The 22,154-nt window shown below is 50.4% G+C and overlaps 1 protein-coding gene across 9 annotated transcripts in view; it reads right to left on the bottom strand.

Moving 5' to 3' along the window:
- SLC43A1 (solute carrier family 43 member 1) overlaps positions 1 to 21,258 on the bottom strand; it is a 31,587-nt gene extending 10,329 nt beyond the window's left edge. For 3 of the 9 annotated variants that reach the window (XR_013403799.1, XM_028833409.2, XM_028833410.2), the window contains exons 1-7: positions 20,390 to 20,992; positions 19,568 to 19,734; positions 5,899 to 6,076; positions 5,735 to 5,790; positions 5,526 to 5,602; positions 2,526 to 2,618; positions 779 to 912 (exon numbers count right to left, since the gene is read on the bottom strand). Coding sequence is in view for 7 of the 9 variants with exons in the window: in XM_028833409.2 (XP_028689242.2) it covers positions 779 to 912; positions 2,526 to 2,618; positions 5,526 to 5,602; positions 5,735 to 5,790; positions 5,899 to 6,076; positions 19,568 to 19,734; positions 20,390 to 20,742 (1,058 nt within the window). In the remaining 2 variants the exon portion in view is untranslated. Of the gene's footprint in view, positions 1 to 778; positions 913 to 2,525; positions 2,619 to 5,525; positions 5,603 to 5,734; positions 5,791 to 5,898; positions 6,077 to 19,567; positions 19,735 to 20,389; positions 20,993 to 21,052 lie in introns of those variants that run through there. The other 6 variants (XR_013403800.1, XM_077962805.1, XM_001102495.5 and 3 more) reach the window with 5 other exon arrangements.
- Between the last annotated feature and the right edge of the window lie 896 nt (positions 21,259 to 22,154).

The following is a 22,154-nucleotide window of genomic DNA, read 5'->3' as shown; positions in this document are numbered from 1 at the left end:
AGTTCAAGACCAGCCTGGCCAACATGGTGAAACCCTGTCTCTACTAAAAAATACAAAAATTAGCCAGGTGTGGTGGCGCGTGCCTGTAATCCTAGCTATTCAGAAGGCTGAAGCAGGAGAATCACTTGAACTCAGGAGACAGAAGTTGCAGTTCACTGAGATCACACCACTGCACTCCAGCCTGGGTGACAGAGTGAGACTCTGTCAAATAAATAAATAAATAAATAGTTACCATGTTTTGACCACCTGTTATGTACCAACTCTATCACTTAAAAACACCCATGGGAGGCTGGGCACAGTGGCTCACGCCTGTAATCTGGCACTTTGGGAGGCCAAGTGGGGAGGATCACTTAAGTCCAGGAGTTCAAAACCATCCTGGGTAACACAGTAAGCCCCGTCTCTACAAAAAATTACAAAACTAACTGGGCATGATGGTATGTGCCTGTAACCCCAGCACCTCGGGAGGCAGAGGGAGAGGTTCGCTTGAGCCCAGCAGTTTGAGGCTGCAGTGAACCAGGACCAAGACACTGCCCTCCAGCCTGAGTGACAGAGCAAGACACTGCCTCTAAAAAGACAAACAAAAGCGACCTGTGGGTAGGTAGGAACAGGCTTACAGTACAGATGAGAAAGCAGAGCTTGGAGGGCTCAAGCGATTTGCCAAGCAGAGGTCCAAGCCGAGGTCTCTCTGAATCCCAAGTTAATTCCATCTATCATATCACCACACCCCTGACCACCCTCTCTGCCCCAGGGAGAGTCTCCGCCCACTCCAGCCACTCACGTGTAATTGACTTCCTCAGGGGCAGGAAAGGCTTCGATGGGCCAGTTGAGGGCGCAGTTCAGAAAGATAAGGCAGGCCAGGCCAGACCAGGTAAACATGATGACCACGAAGGCCACACCGGCATCGTAGATCAGCTGTGAGAGGAGGGGGCAGGCCCGTGGGGGAGACTGCCTGGCCCCAGACCCCACCAAGGTAGATCCCAGGCCTCAGAGGCCTTAAAGAAGGTCTCTTCTCCCCTTGTCCTTGTGCCCAATTTGCAGATGAGGAAACCAAGACCAGAAGTTTAGAGTCAGACTCAGAAGACCCATCATTCCTCTTTCTTTTTCACTTGAGCTCCCCTAGAGAGCTATGAAGTAGTCTCCACAAAGCCTGAAGCTGCTGGCCACTGGCTCAAAATGTCTCTGAAATTTCCATTATCTTAAAAAGATACATACATTTTTGCCTATGACTCCACAAACATTCATGTTCATGTTCACACAAAAATGTCCACTTCATAGTATGTACAAAGGAAACTTAGAACTCTAGGTTTACCGGGCCTAACTGTGTTTATCGTGCCCCTTCCTGGCACGTTCCCCGGGGGAAAAGGCAAACCCAGACTGCTCATGCTCAGCCTTATCTCACCTTTCCCAGGTGCTCCCAGTGCAATCACTCGGGGTCGGGGAGAGGGAGGTGCAAGTGCTCTGCCTAAGGGCTCTCAACCCCAGGGCAGGTAAGTTCTCATTTGAATGAGATTCTGTGCAAATGCGTCAGCCCCTCTTATGGAAGAAGCTGGTGCACAGAGAAGACCTTCTGTTTTCTCGTCCTCCCCATGCCATGTGAACAGGATGACTAATGTCTGCTCTCCCCTTAGGCTCCTGTTCAAACCTTTTTCTCTGCAGTCTTGGACCTTGGGGCTTCTTCCTCTCTAGGGGCAGGACAGAGCTTCAAAGGGCCACACACCCAAATGTGTGGAGGTAAGATCTGGCTCCTCAAACACTACTTCAGTTGAAAAGAAGGGAGAACTGCCCACCCTCCATGCCTGCCCACCAGAACAACTGATGGCCTCCCACCCATGCGCTCTCTCAAACTCCTTTGGAGACACTGAGCAGAAGTACCTTCTTTGGTACTCTTTGTAAAGTGCAAAACGGTATGCAGTTTGGTACTGCCCACAATGGAGGTTGAGGAGCATGGCATGGCTCAGTCAAAGGGTGCTTTGATATTTGACAGAGGAAATAGGGGCCCCCAGTTGCACTGAGCTAAAACTTTGGTCTCCTGGCTTCCAGGGACACCAGGTTGACCTGTCCAGGATCCAGCCTGGCATAAACTCACTTTGTGACCTTGGACCAAACCACCCAGCCTCTCTGGAAGGTGTGGAAAAATGTGGCCCCAAAGGCTGAATAAAGCCAGCGAGTCAGGGACCTTGAATGCGTGTGAAGGGGCTAGACTTGATTCTGTAGGTGAAGCTAAACCACTGAAGGTTTTTCCGCAGTGTGTGAGCCAGTTCCCCATCTGGGATCCTTCCGGAAGTCATGTGAGTGACAGATTACAGAGAAAAAGAATCAGAGGCAGGGAGACCAGCTGAGAAAGCTTGCCTTGGCCCAGGAGAGACGGGGAAGGCCTGCACTGGGATGATGACAGAGAAAGGAGAGCACAGAAGTCAGACCCGTGGGTCAGCACGAGCTGCTGCTCACTCAGCCCCACCCAGTTCTTGTGTCAAGACAAAAAGAAAACCCAGGTGGCCTCACTGGCCCCCCAAGCAGCTCCATACCTTGATTCCTGGGAATGTGATGGCAGAAGAAGCATAAGAGCCAATCATGAGGGCCATTAACGTGGAGCGCAGGTTCCCAAACATGTTGGGCAACTGAGGGGGGAAAGCAGCACCCATGAGGTGGGGACACCCTGACCCTCGCCCAGCGTTCCCAGCCCTGCTCCATACAACAGCCCCGGGAGACGCAGCAGCAAAGCCCCAAGGCAAAACAAACAGAAAAATCAATGTGGGAAACTGTACTCTGCCCCCTGCCTACACACTCACAGTGCACTTTAGCTTCAAAAAGGCTCCCAGACACCCCTCAGAGAGACATTTTGTTAATTTTGTTTAATCCCAGATTTCCCAAGTTTGTTACGTAACACCTCTGAGCAACGCATGGAATAGGTGCTTAAGAAACACTGATCTGGGCTGGGCGCAGTGGCTCACGCGTGTAATCCCAGCACTTTGGGAAGCTGGCGGGAAGCCTGAGGTCAGGAGTTCAAGATCAGCCTGGACAACATGGTGAAACCTCATCTCTACCAAAAACACAAAAATTAGCTGGGCATGGTGGCAGGCACCTGTAATCCCAGCTACTCGGGAGGCTGAGGCAGGAGAATCGCTTGAACCTGGGAGGTGGAGGTTGCAGTGAGCTGAGATCACTCCACTGCCCTCTAGCCTGGGTGACACAGGGACACTATGTCCCCACCCACCAAAAAAAAGAAAAGAAAAGAAAGAAACAGTGATCTTATCCAACCCATTTTAGATGAGAAAATTGACACCCAGGGAGGAAAAGTGTACTCAAGTTCACAGAGCACATTAATGGCTTTCTCCCCATTGTTAGACTGTCCCAGCCCTAACCCAAGGCTGTGACCATGGCTGTGTCCCGGTAATAGGCAGTGCCTCTTAACCCTCTCGGTTGGCATCCCAGCCCAGTTTCTGCTTAATCAGGACAAATCACGTCCTGGGAGGTGAGGGTGGAAATAAGGGAGGGAATGGCAGACCAAGTCTCCAGAGGAGGTGGCTCTGACGCACAGCAGGGTCAGAACCCCCACCAGGAGAGAATTTAATTGATCATGTGTTCCGCTCACCTGCCTCAGCCAAGCCCTCAGGGCAGGGGAAGGCAAAGTCAGGATGCCCTTCGCACACACCCTCCTCTGGCCCCACCATCCTCCCCGAGTCACTAGATCCCACAGCTGAGAAGGACCTTAGGATTCGTACAAAGCCTAAACCCATTCCACAGAGGGGGAAACTGAGACTCTGAAAGGAGGCCTCAATAGCTCTGGTAAAGAAGGCGTTTAGGCCGGGCGCGGGAGCTCACGTCTGTAATCCCAGCACTTTGGGAGGCCGAGGTAGGTGGATTGCCTGAGCTCAGGAGTTCGCAACCAGCCTGGGCAACACGGTGAAACCCCGTCTCTACTAAAATACAAAAAAATTAGCCAGGTGTGGCGGCGTACGCCTGTAGTCTCAGCTACTTGGGAGGCTGAGGCAGGAGAATTGCTTGAACCTGGGAGGCGGAGGTTGCAGTGAGCCGAGATCGCGCCACAGAACTCCAGCCTGGGCGACACAGCGAGAGTGCGTCTCAAAAAAAAAAAAAAAAAAAAAAAAAAAGTGTTTAAACACAGACGATAACTAAATTCTCCTTCCCCCTCCTACCGAAGTGGCTGGCTCAGGAAAAACCTCTACCCACTCAGGCAGAGGTTTTCCTGCACCCTGCATCTGTGAGGCACCGCTGCCAAGGACGCCAGGGAAGAGTGCCAGGCCTGGAGAGGGCAGGGCCCTCTCTCCTCCAAGGGGCCACAAACGCTGTCTCCGCCCGGTACCGTGGGTAGAGCGAGGCCGGCCGGATAACCCCGGGCTGGCGGCCTTGCAGCGCGCGTGGCAACAGCAGCTGGGCCCGCAGGACGCAGCACCATACGTGCTGGTCCAAGTCTAGGCCAAGAGCAGCGGCCCAGGGGGCGGGGCCGGCCGGAGGGAGCGGGGAGTGGCTGAGGGGCGGCGCCGGCGCCGGACCCTGCCATTGGCTGGAGGTTACAGGAGGCGGGGATATAGCGGGAAGGAGCCGCTGGTCAAACCCCACCCGGCAGCCACGGAGGGTCTGAGGCCAAGCCCCGGAGAGAAGGGATTTAGGGCCCCTGGGCCAAGTTGCACAGCAGGGAGAAGGGGCTGCGCTGAGGGGCGGGGAGAAAGGGATCCGCTTCCTTCCTTGAGAGTTGTGAAATGCTCCCGGTTGGAATTAAAGGCGGCTGCTGGGGCGAGGTGAAATTCAGCCAAAACCACCCAGTCAGGAAGCCCTTCTCAGAGAGAAACAGTCCGAGCCAGCCCGGCCAGGAACCTTCCCCTCCACCCTCCCGACACTCCTAAGCTTTTAACGCGTGTACACACTCACATAAATAAACACACTTAGAACAACACACATACACAACTCACCACATGTAATAAAAGGTCAAGCCACGTGCACGATGAAGTGTCGACAGTTTCATATGGTTCAACCTGGTACACTCACAAACACACCTACCAACTCATGGCTTTTACAGGGACAGGGTCACACACCCACTCTCCCACGGCATGGCAAGCATGCACACGCTGTCTCAAGCTGCTCCCTCCCCCTCACGATCATGTTACCCAGTTTTATTTTCTTCCCAGCACCTATGACTACTGACATAATTTATTAGTTTACTTGTTTATTCGGTTGTCTGTGCCCCTCACCCCCGAAAGGTAACCTCCAGCGGGGAGGATGACGTGGTCAGTCCTGACAGTGCTGTAATCCAGGACCTAGAACAGAGCTCCATAGACATTCATGGGCTCTGTACACACAAACACACACATTAACATACAGCCTGACACACAGCCTCATCCACACACGCACAGCCTCACACCTGCTCTTTGCAGCCACCCTGCAGTTTCTCCACACATCCACTTGATCTAGTGATCTGCGTCCACAGGCCCCTCCCCCAGCCCACTCACTCTGCCCTCACCCCACTCGGGGGAATTCTGCGGCCAGGCCAGGCCTGTAACACTCACCGTGAGTGAAGTGAACGTTAGGCAGATGCCACCAAAGCCATTCAGGGACAGCGCCAGGAATATCAATGGAGACAGAACTGGAAAGGGGAAAGCGGCAGATGAGGGCATTTGGGGAGCTGTGGGAAGCCAAGGGCAGGAGCTGGGGTAAACATCCACCTTCATCCCACCCATTCTTTTCTTGTGGAGCCACAAGAGGACAGACAGCTCACATTCCACGTCCCGGGAGGCCAGGGCCATGAGGGTGCAGGACGCAGCGAAGCAGGCACTGTGGAGACACAGGGAAGGGCAAGGGGTTGGCCTGTGAGCGCCTCCCCTCCCCTTCCCCTGCAGCATGGTCTCTGTCCTCCAGTTCCCCATAGCCCAGCCACCTCACCTGCCAACCAGCCGCACGGGTCGAGGGCCAAAGCGGTCCATGAGGATCCCCAATGGCAGGGTGGTGGCACTGAGCACAAAGGAACCGATGGTGAAGCCCAGGTTGAGCATCTCATCCTGCCGGTCACAGCCCGGCCACCTGCGCTGCTCATCCTGGGTGCTGTTGGTGCTGTTCTCAGCTGAGGAGGGGAAAGGGAGGGCTCAGCACATGAAAACAGGAACAGCTGGGCACAGGAGACAGCAGCCTGCAGTCAGGGGACCTGCTTTCAAATCCCATGCCAGGTGCCTTTAGGGGTACCCTAGAGTCACATCTCCTCTGACGGGGCTGCTCTAGAAATGGCAGCAGTTAGTACCTGACCCTGGGAGAGTCTTGCACACACACGGCCTGAGGCTTCAACTAGCTCAAATGAAATACTGGACATAAAAGTATTTACCAAGTTGTAATATGCACTCAGTGTCCAAGCTTAGGGGGTTGTGGACCCCCAACAAGAAGTGCCCCCATATCTAGAGGCAAAGGCAAAGGCAGTGAGTGGTGCTCTAATGGCTATAACAAGAATTCATTAAAATGGCCAGGCGTGGTAGTGCATGCCTGTAATCCCACCACTTTGGGAGGCTGAGACAGGCAGATCGCTTGAGCCTACAAGTTTGAGACCAGCCTGGGCAACACGGTAAAACTCCATCTCTAAATACAAAAAAATAAAAGACATTTAGAAAGAATTCACTAAAACTTAGAGGACGCTTTCCCGATAAATGATAGTCTGAAAAATAATTACTAACACTTACTGAGCACTTAACTGTGTTCCAGGCACTATTCTAAACATAACAGCCCCATGAGTCAGTTAATACAGTTATCCCATTCCCCAGGTGATAGCTGAGGTAGAGAACGAGGACCAGTCACTGCCCTCCAGTCCCCTCTAAAAGTCCACCTGGAGGACTTGTCCTTAACGGTAAACCGCCAACTCGGAGTTGTGACAAGTTAAGGAGAAAAGCTAGTGATAGGAGATAAAGGGTTGCTTCGCTTTACTCAGTGCTCAGTGAGTCATGAGGTGGCTGCCCCAGGCCTCCAATTTGTCACTTGGCAGCATTGCCAAGGGCAAACTCTGGGTACACCTGGGGCAGGCAGACAGACCAGGGTCTGAATTCCCACCACCAGCCTTACTAGCTGTGCCCCTTGACCAAGTAACTTCCTCCTTGTCTGTAAACTGGACCAAAGAATGCCTAACCCATGACCTGCTTAGGAGGATTCAACTGGAGACAGTAAACCAAGAGCTTTGCACAGTGCCTGGCCCAGAGAAAGTGCTCCTGAAGGATCTGACGAAGGGGTAGCTGACCCTCCTGGTGGGTCATGTGGTAAGCATGTACTCTAGGAGCTGGGCATCCACACTGCATGAGACAGGAAGTTCTCAGCTCTAGAGTGACAGGTGCTGCTAAAAGAACAAACCAGGCCAGATGCAGCAGCTCACACCTGTAATCCCAGGACTTTGGGAGGCCAAGGTGGGTGCATCTCTTGAGCCCAGGAGTTCAAGACCAGCCTGAGCAACACTGGGAAACCTTGTCTTTACAAAACGTATTTTAAAAATTAGCCGAGCATGGTGATGCATGTCTGTAGTTCCAGCTACCCGGGAGGCTGAGGTGGGAGGACTGCTTGAGCCCGGGAGGTCAAGGCTGCAGTGAGCCGTGATCATACCATTGCACTCCAGCCTGGGTGACAGAGCAAGGCCCTGTCTCAAAAAAAAAAAAAAAGAAAGAAAGAAAGAAAAAGAAAACAAACAAAAAAACCAACAAGGGGAAAAGGGGATGTGACAATGCCTGGATACGAGGGGGTGGTATAGAACATCTGCCCTCAGTGGTGAAAACAACCTGACTTTATGTATCCAAAGGGCGTGCAGGCGGCAGAAGAGTAAGGGTAAAGGGATCTGTGTGTTAACATAAGGAAGAACACAAAGGCCTGGCAGATCCTGAGTGCTGACCAACCAGGGAAGGAACCGTCCTGGGCAACAGAGAGTCTTCTTTAGTACCAGCTGCCAAGGAGGTGGGGAAAGTGCTCAGACACCTCCAGGAAGCACTTAGGGGGTTGGACCACACAGCCTTTGGGTATCAGGCTAGCCCTATAATTTAGTGATCTTTGTGATCACTGTTCATTTCTCTACAGGTGTTGTTTTTTTTTTTTTTTTGAGACAGGGTCTCACTCTGTCACCCAGACTGGAGTGCAATGGTGCAATTACAGCTCATTGCGCCTTTGACTTCCAAGCTCACTGTAGCCTTGACCTCCCGAGCTCAAGTGATACCCCCACCTCAGCCTCCTGAGTAGGTGTGTCTACAGGTGCACGCCACCACATCTGGCTAGTTTTTGTATTTTTTCTAGAGACGGGGTTTCAACATGTTGCCCAGGCTGGTCTCGAACTCCTGGGCCCAAGTGATCTGCCTGCCTGGACCTCCCAAAGTGCTGGGATTAGAGACATGAGCAACTGTGCCCGGCCTCTCTACAGGTTTATCTGCATTGGTTTATTCATTCTACACCCACTTACTAGATATTTACTATACACCAGCACTGTGTTGGGACAATGTGTAAAGCTAAAAGAAATGCAAAAATGATTTAGACCAGAAGCTGCACACCGGTGACAAGAAATGGCCCCCATTCATGTTTTGCTTGGTTGGCAATGTTGATCCATCCTTATAGTGTTGTAAATTATAATTGGGTGCCAGTTTAAATTCAGGAGTTATCACATAAAAATCCAGATTTTTGTCTTCTCTTTAAAAACTTAGAAGATCTGGGCATGACTGTAGCTGAGTGGAGGCCATCCTTTTTGCCAGGGCTTGCCTTCTCAAGGTCATACACGTCCTCACCTCTTTTAATTCCCATACATTTGCTATCCTACACCTGCCCTGCTTTACCCAATTATTAGCAAATGCCTGGCCCCAACTGGCATTTCCATTTGCAGTCCCTGAATTAGACACTGTTCCTGTTCCTAAGTGTTTGATAATCAAATGACAATTTCCCTCACAAACAATCCCACTAGCATGCAAATTAACACCTACTTCATGCTAGTATTTTCTATAGAGAATCCCATTTAAACCTTGCAACAACCCTAAAAGTTGAGTACAATGGTCCTCATTTTATAAATGGTAAAAGATCCAAGATGCAAAGCAATTCAGTTACCCAGCTTTTAACAGGCAGGCTCAGATTCAAACTCAAGATAATTTCCAAAGTCAACAGTTTTCCACTGCACCAAAGGGCCTCTGTGTTACATGGGCCAGTTTGCTTAGTAAGTTTCTCAAGCACACGTCAGTGCCAGAAAGGACATGTGCTCTTCCACTAAAGGAGAATCCAGTCCCATGAACTGCTAATGACTTAGTGTCAATTCATACATCCATTCCTGTTTTATGGATCAGCCTTTTATGAGTTTCACCAATGAGTTCATTCATAAGGCTTGATCACTCTGAGCAGTTGGATAAAATCCAGATTCCGAACTAAGAGGGGAGCCAGCCCAAGATGCCAAGACCTCTTAGAGCTGTGTCCATGTTAATGACAACAGAAAAGGTCTTCGGCGGGGCCAGGCGCGGTGGCTCACGCCTGTAATCCCAGCACTTTGGGAGGCCGAGGCGGGCGGATCACAAGGTCAGGAGATCGAGACCATCCTGGCTAACACGGTGAAACCCCATCTCTACTAAAAAAATACAAAAAAAAAATTTGCTGGACGTGGCGGCGGGCGCCTGTAGTCCCAGCTACTCGGGCGGCTGAAGCAGGAGAATGGTGTGAACCCGGGAGGCGGAGCTCACAATGAGCTGAGATCACACCACTGCACTCCAGCCTGGGCGACAGAGTGAGACCTCCATCTCAAAAAAAAAAAAACAAAAGGTCTTTGGCATCAACCCCCCACCCCAACATTTACAGACAAATAAAGCAAAGCACAGGATGGGATTCGAAGCCAGGGAAAGCAGTGTTTCCTAATATGTGGTATGCATAGCATGTAGGAACTCAAGATGGGTTCAGGAAGTAACATGGAGCAGTTTTTAAGGTTTCATAGTTAATTGTTATTTGAATGTTTATTTAAAACATACATTGGCCAGGCGCAGTGGCTCACACCTGTAATCCCAGCACTTTGGGAAGCCAAGGCAGGTGGATCACTTGAGATCAGGAGTTCAAGACTCACCTGGCCAACATGGTGAAACCGTCTCTACTAAAAATATAAAAATTAGCTGGGTGTGATGGTGGGTGCTTGTAATCCCAGCTACTCCAGAGGCTGAGGCAGGAGAATCACTTGAACCTGGGAGGCAGAGGTTCCAGTGAGCTGAGATCACATCACTGCACTCCAGCCTGGGCTGCAGAGACAGACTCCATCTAAAAAAACTAACTAACAAAAAAAATAAAATAAAATAACAAAATAACATAAAATAAATAAAATAACATAAAAAATAAAATAACAAAATAAAATAAAAAACGATGTATATATGTACATATATACGTATGAGAAACATATATGTATATGTATAACTTGTGGGGGTGGGTAACAGCTAACTCAGTATTCCAAGAATATTACACTTTAGAATGAAGCTATTTTTTTTAAGTAGACTGATTCAAAAGGAATTATTAGTAAATAACAGTAGCTATGGCACATAGAAATGGTAAAATCATGAAGGTGAACTGCAAATGACTAGGTCTAGGAAACAATGGAAAATGGGATGGTTGTGAAGCATCTGGAGTCTGGAAGAGCTGGGTTCAAATTCTAATTCCACTAGCTGTGCTGCAGAAACTCTCTGAGGCTCCATTATTTCATCTGGGAAATGGGGACAGTGGTCTCAACCACCTGAGAGGCTGGCTCTGAGAACTGTCACACATACATGCACAGCGAACACGCACAAAATGATCCTATTTTCTTTGTCTCCCTGCTTACCGTTCCTTTCCTAACCCCATGATGCTTCCCTTTCCCGCCTCAGACAAGGTCACATTCAGCAAAAACACCTTAGGGGTTGGGTGGTGGTTCATGCCTATAATCCCAGCACTTTGGGAGGCCAAGACAGGAGGATCGCTTGAGTCCAAGAGTTTGAGACTAACCCTGGCAACATAGTGAGACTCCATCTATACAAAAAATAAAAACATTAGCTGAGCATAGTTGTGCACACCTGTAGTCCCTGCTACTCCAGAGGCTGAGGTGGGAGGATCACTTGAACCTGGGAGGTGGAGGCCGCAATGAGCTGAGACCACACCATTGCACTCCAGCTTGCGTGACAAAGTGATACCCTGTCTCAAAAAATAATAATAAATTAATCAAATAAAATTTAAAAATTAGCCAGGTGTGGTGGTGTGCACCTGTAGTCCAAGCTACTCAGGAGGCTGAGGTGGGAGGATTGCTTGAGCCTGGGAGGTCAAGGTTGCAGTGAGCATTGATCATGCTACTGCACTCCAGCCTGGTGACTGAGTGAGACCATGTCTCAAAAACAAACAAACGACAACAACAAAATCTTAGGATTGGGCTCTGGCTGGTTTCTTGTCTATGGCTGGATTCCCCCAGGAGAGCCCTGGGCCATTGGAGGTTGGGGACATCCACATTATTCCCATGAGTCCCAGTAGAAAGGTTCTGGAGTCCAGTGTGAAACTGAATCTTTACTCCACCCTTTATTTACTAGCTGTGTGACCTCACACAAGTTACTTAGCATCTCTGAGCTTCAGGTTTCTCTTCTATAAAATGGAGTTAATAATAATAATATCTGTATCACAGATTTGTTGTGAGTACTAAATATCTAACTAACAAATAGTAAATGCCTAAAGAACTTTAGCAATTGTTTTATTTGGGCACTTATGCTGGATATAGTTTGTGATAAATTGAACTGCCTCTGCCTAAATTCTGAGAAACAGAGGCTCCGTTAGCTGTGATACCCTTATAGGTAGGTCAGAGGACGTGGCCAGGTAACCCCAAAGCCAATATTAGCGAATGCTTCAATAATGAGTTCCAGGCCAGGCACAGTGCCTCACATCTGCAATCCCAGCACTTTGGCAGGCTAAGGTGAGAAGATCACTTGAGCCCAGGAGTTCAAGACCAGCCCTGACAACATAGTGAGAACCTGTCTCTACAAAAAAATAAAAATAAAGAATTTAGCCGAGGCTGGGTGCAGAGGCTCATGCCTATAATCCCAGCACTTTAGGAGGCCAAGACAGGTGGATCACTTGAGGCCAGGAGTTCAAGACCAGCCTGGGCAACATGATGAAATCCCATCTAGGCCGGGCGCGGTGGCTCAAGCCTGTAATCCCAGCACTTTGGGAGGCCGAGGCGGGTGGATCACGAGGTCAGGAGATCGAGACTATCCTGGCTAACATGGTGAAACCCCGTCTCTACTAAAAATACAAAAAACTAGCCGGGCGTGGTGGCGGGCGCCTGTAGTCTCAGCTACTTGGGAGGCTGAGGCGGGAGAATGGCGTGAACCCGGGAGGCGGAGTTTGCAGTGAGCCGAGATCACGCCACTGCACTCCAGCCTGGGAGACACAGCGAGACTCCGTCTCAAAAAAAAAAAAAAAAAAAAAAAGAAATCCCGTCTCTACCAAAAATACAAAAAAATTAGCTGGGTGTGGTGACACAGGCCCATAATCCCAGCTACTCGGGAGGTTGAGGCAGGAGAATCACTTGAACCTGAGAGGCGGAGGTTACAGTGAGCAGTGATTGCGCTGCTGCACTCCAGCCTGGGTGATGAAGCAAGACTGTCTCAAAAAATAAAAATAAAAAATAAAAAATTAGCCGTGCATGGTGGTACATGCCTGTGGTCCCAGCTACTTAGGGGGATGAGACCTAAGGATCACTTGTATCCAGGAGGCCGAAGATGCACTGAGCCGTGTTTGTACCACTGGACTCCAGCCTGGGTAAGAGAACAAGACCCCATCTCTAAAATAATAATAATTGTAATAATAATAATGAGTTCCTCATTTGTTGAACTCTTTATATTTTTGTTAAATGATATCATTTGATCCTTACATCACTGTTCTTTGGGAGAAAGGTTGACAATTGTCCAGTTTGTTTTATAGACTTGGAAAGAATGGAGATCCAGAGAAGATAAGGTCATATGCAAATAACAGCAAAGCCAGGTCCAGAAGGTAGTAACAATCCCATCTGTAGTCTGAAATGTTATCTGCTTCCTCTCATTTAATTTTCACAACAGTGCTATAAGGTAGGGATTATTGGCCCCATTTTACCATATGGGGTAATTGAGGTATTAAGAAAATTAGGTGCCGGTGCGGTGGCTCATGCCTGTAATCCCAGCACTTTAGGAGGTCAAGGAAGGTGGATTACCTGACGTCAGGAGGTCGAGACCAGCCTGCCCAATATGGTGAAACACCATTTTTACTAAAATTACAAAAATTAGCCAGGCGTGGTGGTATGCACCTGCAGTCCCAGCTACTCGGGAGTCTGAGGCAGGAGAATCGCTTGAACCTGGGAGGCGGAGGTTGCAGTGGGGTGAGATCGCACCACCACACTCCAGCCTGGGCAACAGAGCGAGATAAGAAAAGAAAGAAAGAAAGAAAAAGAAAATTAAGTAACTGGCTTCAATCACCCAACAGCACATAGCGGAGTTGGAAGCCTGCCTCTTGCCACACACTATGGCAACATACATTCCTGGTCTATGTTCTTGGGACACTATAGAGGAAGACTGACACCCAAAGTGAATAAAGTTCCAAGAAGCAGAAAGCAGACACTTTTGATCATGCAGCATGACTGAGGCCGATCAGGGAACAGCACCCGCAGTCAGCCCGACAGCCTCAAGGATTAAGGCTGGGGTCCCTTGAAGGGAAGAGAGGTAGGTAGAGATAGGCATGTTGTACCCTACTTTGCAAGAATGGACAAATAAGTCCTGGAAAATTTTAAAAATTAGCCAGGTGTGGAAGCACACGCCTGTAATCCTAGCTACTCAGGAGGCTGAGGTGGGAAGATCACATGAGTACAGAAGTTCGAGGCTGCAGCAATGATCGCACCACTGCACTCCTGCCTGGCTGACAGAGTGAGACCCCATCTCAAAAAGAAAACAAAACAAAAAAACAACAAATAAATTCTGAGAAAAGGACCGGGCACGGTGGCTCCCACCTGTAATCCCAGCACTTTGGGAGGTAGAGGCGGATGGATCACTTGAGGCCGGGAGTTTCAGAAAAGCCTAGCCAACAGGTGAAACTGCGTCTTTACTAAAAATACAAAAATTAGCCAAGCATGGTGGTACATGCCTGTAATACCAGCTACTCAGGAGTCTGAGGCAGGAGAACTGCTTGAACCCAGCAGGCAGAGGTTGCACTGAGCCAAGATGACGCTATTGAACTCCAGCCTGGGTGACAGAGACTCTGTCGAAAGGGAAAAGAAAAGAAAAGAAAAGAAAAGGAAAGAAAAGAAATTAATTCTGAGAAAAAGAGAGGAATTCACTGTGGTCACCTCTAGTAATCCCTAACAGCCAGATTTAGAAGCATACCCACTTCTGGGCAATTTACAACACCCGGTGGATATCTCACACTATACACAAAATCAACTCAAAATGGATCAAGGATCTAACTATAAGAGTTAAAACTACCAAACTCTATGAAAACACAGGCCGGGTGTGGTGGCTCACACCTGTAATCCCAGCACTTTGGGAGGCCAAGGCAGGTGGATCACGAGGTCAGGAGACTGAGACCATCCTGGTCAATATGGTGAAACCCTGTCTCTACTAAAAATACAAAAATTAGCCAGGCATGGTGATGGGCGCCTGTAGTCCCAGCTACTCAGGAGGCTGAGGCAGGAGAATTGCTTGAATCCAGGAGGCAGAGGCTGCAGTGAGCCAAGATTACGCCACTACACTCCAGCCTGGGCGACAGAGCGAGATTCCGTCTCAAAAAAAAAAAAAAAGAAAGAAAGAAAACACAGGCCGGGCGTGGTGGCTCACACCTGTAATCCCAGTACTTTGGGAGGCCGAGACAGGCGGATCACAAGGTCAGGAGATCGAGACCATCCTGGCTAACACGGTGAAACCCGGTCTCTACTAAAAATACAAAAAACTAGCCGGGCGCGGTAGCGGGTGCCTGTAGTCCCAGCTACTCGGGAGGCTGAGGCAGGAGAATGGCGTGAACCCAGGAGGTGGAGCTTGCAGTGAGCCGAGATCGTGCCACTGCACTCCACACTCCAGCCTGGATGACAGAGCGAGACTCCGTCTCAAAAAAAAAAAAAAAAGAAAACACAGGTGTAAATCTTTGTGACCTGAGATTAGGCAATAGTTCCTTAAACATGACACCAAAACGCAAGTGGCAAAAGAGAAAAATAGGAAATTGGACTTCAATGTTAAAAACTGTTGTGCACTAAAGGACACCAAAAGAAACTGAAAGACAACCCAGCAATGGAAGAAACATTTTTGCAAATCATATATAGGAGACCTATATCTAGAATATAAAGAACTCTTACATCTCAGTAATAGAAAGATAACCTAATTTTAAAGCGGGCAAAGGATCTGAATAGACCTTTCTCCAAAGATATACCAAAAGCCAATAAGCACATGAAAAGATGCTCAACATCATTGGTCAGCAGGGAAACACAAATCAAAATCACAAAAATACTCTTTACATCCACTACGATGGCTATGATAAAAAAAAAGATGGGCAGGCCGGGCGCGGTGGCTCACGCCTGTAATCCTAGCACTTTGGGAGGCTGAGGTGGGCAAATCACTTGAAGTCAGGAGTTCAAAACCAGCCTGGCCAACATGGCGAAACCCCATCTCTACTGAAAATACAAAAAATTAGCCAGGCATGGTGGTGGACGCCTGTAATCCCATCTACTCAGGAGGCTGAGACCAGAGAATTGCTTGAACCCGGGAGGCGGAGAGGTTGCAGTGAACTGAGATCGTGCCATTGCATTCCAGCCTGGGCGACAGAGTGAGACTCCGTCTCAAAAAATAAAAATAAAAAATACAAAAAGATGGGCAACGACACATATTGTTCAGGCTACAAAGAAAGTGGAACACACATCACTGCTAACAGGAATGTAAAATAGGCTGGTCCCACTGCAGTGGTGTTTACACCTAATCGATCAAAACCAGTTCCTTCTCCACTCCCACTGCTTCACTTGGCTAGTCTTAAAAATACATATATGAGAAATTAAAAATTAAAAAATTAAAATTAAATTTAAAAAATTTTAAGGGAGGCCGGGCCCAGTGGCTCACGCCTGTAATCCCAGCACTTTGGGAGGCTCAGGTGGGGTGGATCACCTGAGGTCAGGATTTCGAGACCAGCCTGGACAACATGGTGAAACCCCGTCTCTACTAAAAATACAAAAATTAGCCGGGCATGGTGGCGGGCGCCTGTAATTCCAGCTACTCAGGAGGCTGAGGCAGGAGAATCGCTTGAACCCAGGAGGCGGAGGTTGCCGTGAGCTGAGATAGCGCCATTGCACTCCAGCCTGGGCAACAAGAGAGAAACTCCATCTCAGAAAAAAAAATTTATTTTTAAGAATGTGAAATAGTGTAGCCACTTTGAAAAACAATTTGGCAGCTCCTCAAAATGTTAAACATAGTTACCTTTACAATTGACCAGCAATACCTAAGAAAAATGAAAGAATATGTTGACATTAAAAACTTGTACAAGGGCCAGGTGTGGTGGCTCAAGCCTATAATCCCAACACTTTGGGAGGCTCAGGAGGGAGGATCACTTGAGCCCAGGAGTTCGAGACCAGTCTTGGCAACATAGCATGACCCAGTCTCTACAAAACAAATTTAAAAATTAGCTGGATGTGGTGATGTGGGCCTGTAGTCCCAACTCTTCTGGAGGCTGAGGTGGGAGGATCATTTAAGCCCAGGAAGTTGAAGTTGCAGTGAATTGTGATTGCACCGCTGCACTCCAGCCTGGGTCACAGAGTGAGACCCTGTCTCAAAAAAAAAAATCCAGAAGAACATTTGGGTCTCACTCTGTGGCCCAGGCTGGAGTGCAGTGGCGCAATCATAGCTCTCTGCAGATTCAAACTCCTGGCCTCAAGTGATCCTCCTGCCTTGGCCTTGAAATGAGTGTGTATTACAGATGAGCCACCACACCCAGCCAGACCATTATTCATAATAGCCAAAACGTGAAAACAACCCAAATGTCCATCAACTGACAATAGAATGCTGGTTGATCCATACAATGGAGTATTATTGAGCAATAAAAAGAAGTCCTGATACATGCTACAAGGATGAACCTTGAAAACATTATGCCAGGCCGGGCGCGGTGGCTCAAGCCTGTAATCCCAGCACTTTGGGAGGCCGAGAAGGGCGGATCACGAGGTCGGGAGATCGAGACCATCCTGGCTAACATGGTGAAACCCCGTCTCTACTAAAAAATACAAAAAACTAGCTGGGCGAGGTGGCGGGCGCCTGTAGTCCCAGCTACTCGGGAGGCTGAGGCAGGAGAATGGCGTAAACCCGGGAGGCGGAGCTTGCAGTGAGCTGAGATCCGGCCACTGCACTCCAGCCTGGGTGGCAGAGCAAGACTCCGTCTCAAAAAAAAAAAAAAAAAAAAAGAAAACATTATGCCAAGTGAAAAAAGCCAATCACAAAAGGCTACATATTACAAGATTCCATTTAAATGAAATGTTCAGAATAGGTAAATCGAACTTTTATCACAGGCAAAGCTATGACAGGAAATAGATGAGTGGTTGCCTAGTGCTTTGGGGGGTGGAGGTGGGGGTGAGAGGAGTCAGTACTGCTAATCCGTACAGAGTTACTTTTGGGGATAAAGAAACTGTTCTGAAATGGACTCTGGTGATGGTTGCACTATTCTGAATACACTAAAACCGTTAAATTATATATTTGAAATGGGTGACTTGTAAGGCATGGAAATTATATCTTAATAAAGCTGTTTTACATATTTTACATATTTAAAAGTGCAGGTGGAAGGATGAGCCCTCAAAAGAGAAGCAGGAGTTTTGGGGGGTTCTAAATACTGTGTGGTGGGTACTGAGGCATATAAATTTGTCAGATGTATGATGTAATCTTCAAGAAAGTTGATTTTAAAGAAACACCACCAGCACCAGGTGGAGAATGCAGGAAGAAGTTACACAAGGGGTAGGCCAAGCGTGGTGGCTCATGTCTATAATCCCAGCACTGTGGGAGGCTGAGCTGGGTGGGTCACTTGAGGTCAGGAGGTCGAGACCAGCCAGGACAACATGGTGAACACCCATCTCTACTAAAAATACAAAAATTAGCCAGATGAGCTCGCTTGAACCCAGGAGGAGAAGGTTGCAGTGAACCAAGATCATGCCAATGCACTCCAGCCTGGGTGACAGAGTGAGACTTTGTCTCAAAAAAGAAAACAAAAGAAGTAACATGGGAGGCAGTGGCAGGTGTCAAGGGCAGGCAGGGTCTCTCCTATCTCCAGGATAAACTCACAGGGGACTTAGATGTCATGTGGGTCCCTAATAGCCCTCCACTTGGTTCTTGCAGCCACCCTGGTATGTGTATCATTTCATCTCAGGCCTCTTCTTCCCGACCCACCCAGCCATCCCAGCCTGGCTGCCAACCCCACCTCCTCCAGCCCCTATCACCCCATACTTGGGGCCAGGAGGCATGGGAGAGTCGCCATCTCTCGGTGCCACCTGTTGCATCTTTACAGATAACCATGGCTGGATGGGGCAGATCCTGCGGTGGAGCAGCTGCTGTTCAGAGCAGTGATCAAGGCCTCCCCATCTCCACCCCTCAAGGAATCGGTTTTCTCCCATAGTCACATCAGGTGCTGTGCAGCAAGGAGCAACCAGAAGGACACTAATATTTATTAAGCACTGTGGACTTTCACAGCACTCCCCTGGAATCGATATTATTATCCCCATTCTGAAGACCAGGCAACTGAAGCTCAGTGCTTAAGGAACTCACCAAAGTCACCAACTGATAAAAGTGATGGAAGCTGGGATTCAAATCCAAGCTAACCTTCCTTCCAAGCTTACTCCATAACACGGAGGTTGTGGAAAGGGGATAAAAAGAGAGGAGAGCCAAATTCCATTTCCTTAGGCAGAGCTTGTCAGCACAGCTCTCTCCTTCCCAGAATAGGAAGACACCCATCAGAGACAAGTCCCAGACACCAGCAGGGGTAACTCCCTGCCCCAAGGCAGCTGCAGACAGCCTATGGCTGTAGTTACTGCTCCCAAAGAGTGTCAGAATTCCCACTCCCAGGTTCCCGGCCACTCACACAAGGTGATTGAAGTGGAAACCAGAGCCCCCCTACAATGCCCTCCTAGAGGAAATAAGGCTATGTAACTTTGTCCAAATGAGTAATGTGAAAACCTGGGGACTCCCAGGTCCTGAAAAGGGAAGAATGTGGGGCCCTTTACATTCATACTCCACTTTGTGCAGTTCTCCCTTGTCTTATGATAGGCTTATTAAGAAATTCCTCTCCCAGCAGTTCTCCTTCAAAGAGCTCTAGGCCTGGGGCTGTCAGAGGCTTAGGACTCTGCCTATTAGTCCCAGGGTCTGGATGCCCAGCAGGACACCTGGCATTCAGTGACCACTGGATTGGATAAACGAGATAGAGTGGGCAGAGTGCCACCCATCCTTCCCCTGAAGTTTGAAGAGGTCGAGAAGTGAGGCTGTCCAACTGCAGACCCTGCTTTCTGCACCTAACCTGGCCCACCTGGCCACCTAACCTTCTCCGGCTTCCACCTACCCCTTTGCCATCCCTCCCCAGAGCCCACCCAGCCCATTTTCAGGCATACCTGGGCACATGCTGGAATAGAAGCCCTCGTTCTTCAGCATGATCAGCAGGGAGCCCCAGCCCAGGAGCACAGCAGAGAAAAAGAGGTTCTCCAGCACAGCCGTACAGGCCATCCACCAGCGCCTCCGGTACGCCTGTTGCAGCGTGGGGGCCATGCTGGCCGCGAGCCTGCACAGAAACAGAGCGCTGGGTGAAGGGCCCCCCAGTGGCCCCAGGGAGGGGTCCTGCATCATGGTGGCACCCGAGACCTCTCGGGCCAGCCCTCGAGGAGCCCCTCATGGGGGCCCCATAGAGCCCTGGGTTTCCCAGCCGGTGCCACGGAGCTGGCTCCGCGCACACTAGCAGTGCCAGGGGTGCACGCGGCACGAGGCTCCCGCTGGGCCACTATCGGAAACAAGGAAGGTCCTGTCTGCGCGCCGCAGCTTCCTGGCAGGCTGCCGGGTTCTCCCACCCAGGCCAGGGCACGCAGGGCCGGGCTGCTGGGGAGCAAGACCGCATTTGCCCAAGCCCCCAGAGGGCAGCAAGAGGCAGAGCGCGCTCTGAAGCACCGCTGGCCCATGTCCGGATTCTCGCGCCAGGAAAGACCCCTAGAAGTTGCAGGAAGAAGGGCAAGTTCCAGGCTACCCTACGACCCCATCTTCCAGTTGCCCCTCCAAGACCTCTCCTCCCCTCTGGGGCCGGGCGACAACAAGCTCTCTCCCTTTCCGTATCAGGCGACCCACGACCCTAGAGTCTCTCCGGCCAAGCCAACAGCTGCCACGTGGAGTGTGACCCAGGACGGGCTCTCCCCAGTTCCCTCCTCCCCTGCGCGCCCCTCACTCACTCCGCAGGGCGCGGGGCACCAGGCTTTGCACCTCGGAACCCACCTGCCCCCTCCAGCCCTGGGAGGGGGCTGGGACTTCGGCAGGAAGTCTGGCGGCTGCTGACTTTATAAGGGCAGCGGTGGCGGATGGGCTGGCGGGCGGGTGTGTTTACCAGAGGGAGGGAAGGAGCCCCAGCTCCCCCCGCCACGGCCGCTGCAGCCTCGGCGGGAGGATAGGGAACGCGGGCGGCGCGGGGGCGGGGAGCTACAACCGGGGTGAGACCGAGGAAAGCGGAGAGGAGAAGGGCAAGAAAGACCCAGAGCGAGCGGAGGAAGCACCAGTCACTTCTTCCAGGGGGTCTCGGTATTCTCATCTGTGAAATGGGGCTTTGGGTTTAAGCGCTCCCGGAGGTCCGCTGGAACTCTGGCAAATGCGCAGCTCTAAGCAGAGGAAGTGCAGCAAGCGGGGGCCTGGGAGGAAAAGAAGAGTCGGAGGGATCAGAGAAAAGAAAAGGGAAGGACCTGCTTGGCAAGACTGGACACTGTGCCGCCGGACCACGGGCGCAAGTAACGGGCTGTCCTTGGGGAACCTGGCAGTGTCAGCGGGAGCCGGCCTGGGTGTCTTTCAGCGGACGCACAGACGGAGACCCTACGCGCCCCCTCCTCCCTGCCCACGCTGCTCACCTCCGGTCACCGGCAAATGAGCAGCCAGCAGCAGCGGACGGCTCGGGGAGCGCAACGCTTTCGCGGCGCGTCCGGAGTCCCGGGGGCCCAGCCCTGAGCCGCTCCCGCGCTGGGGTCTTCTCTGCGTGCGGGACCCGGCTGCCACGGAGTTTCAGCCTGACAGCCCGGTGGCCTCCCCTCCGCTGTCCCCTCGGAAGAAGCGGGGGAACTGGGAACCCGCCGGGGGCCAGATGTCTGCGAAGCCGGGCTTGGAAGAAGTGGATCTGCGGAGTTGATAGTTGTATTTACACGCGTCCAGAGCTGCGCCCCGAGGTGGGGGCGGGGGCTCCCTTCCCTTCCCCTCCCCTTAGGTCGAGTTTCACGCGCACGTGACTCGCCCGCTGGTCCCGGACACTCTCCCTCTGGCACAGCCCCAGCACCTACACTTCCACCCTGGACCCCCATCTTCTCCCCCAAGCCCCCAGACTGACGTCAGGCAGCGCCCTCTGTATCGTTCAAAACAAAGTGCGATTCGGCTGAAGCCGACTGACAGCGATTCAGGGCCGGCTTGGGTGGGGTTTTGAACTGTGCAGCTGGGAGCAGTGTTTTCCGAGGCAGAATGGCACGGGTTTCTTTGGAGTTAGTCAGATCGAGGTCTGAGTCTTGACGTTTCAACTGACTACCCTGGGTACCTAGGGCAAGTTACCTCTCGGAGCCTCTGCTTCCTCCTCCCTAAATTCGGTTAAAACGGAACCTAACTGCCCAAAGGAATCAGGATTGTGATGCAGGTAAAATGCTGAGCATAGCATTTGGCATAGTAAGCATAATGTTAATTGTTGCTGCTGTCATTATTTCAGAAGACCTGGTGATCGGACGCTTCCAGATCAATAATTGATTGACTCCAGGTAAATCTCTCAGCCTCCCTGAGCCTCAGTTTCCTCATCTGTAAAATAGACTACTATGGTGTGGAGTAATGAGAAGTAATCTCATTACATGTGAGTTTAATTGTGTGTTAAGAGTGCTGCTAATGCATGCTGGGCTTAATACCTAGGTGATGGATTGATAGATGCAATAAACCACCATGGCACACATTTACCTATGTAACAAGCCTGCACATTCTGCA

The sequence above is a fragment of the Macaca mulatta genome, chromosome 14 (assembly GCF_049350105.2).
Source record: "Macaca mulatta isolate MMU2019108-1 chromosome 14, T2T-MMU8v2.0, whole genome shotgun sequence".
Lineage (NCBI taxonomy): Eukaryota > Metazoa > Chordata > Mammalia > Primates > Cercopithecidae > Macaca > Macaca mulatta.
The sequence above is the reverse complement of the archived record's forward strand: the minus strand, read 5'-3'. Positions and strand labels throughout refer to the sequence as shown.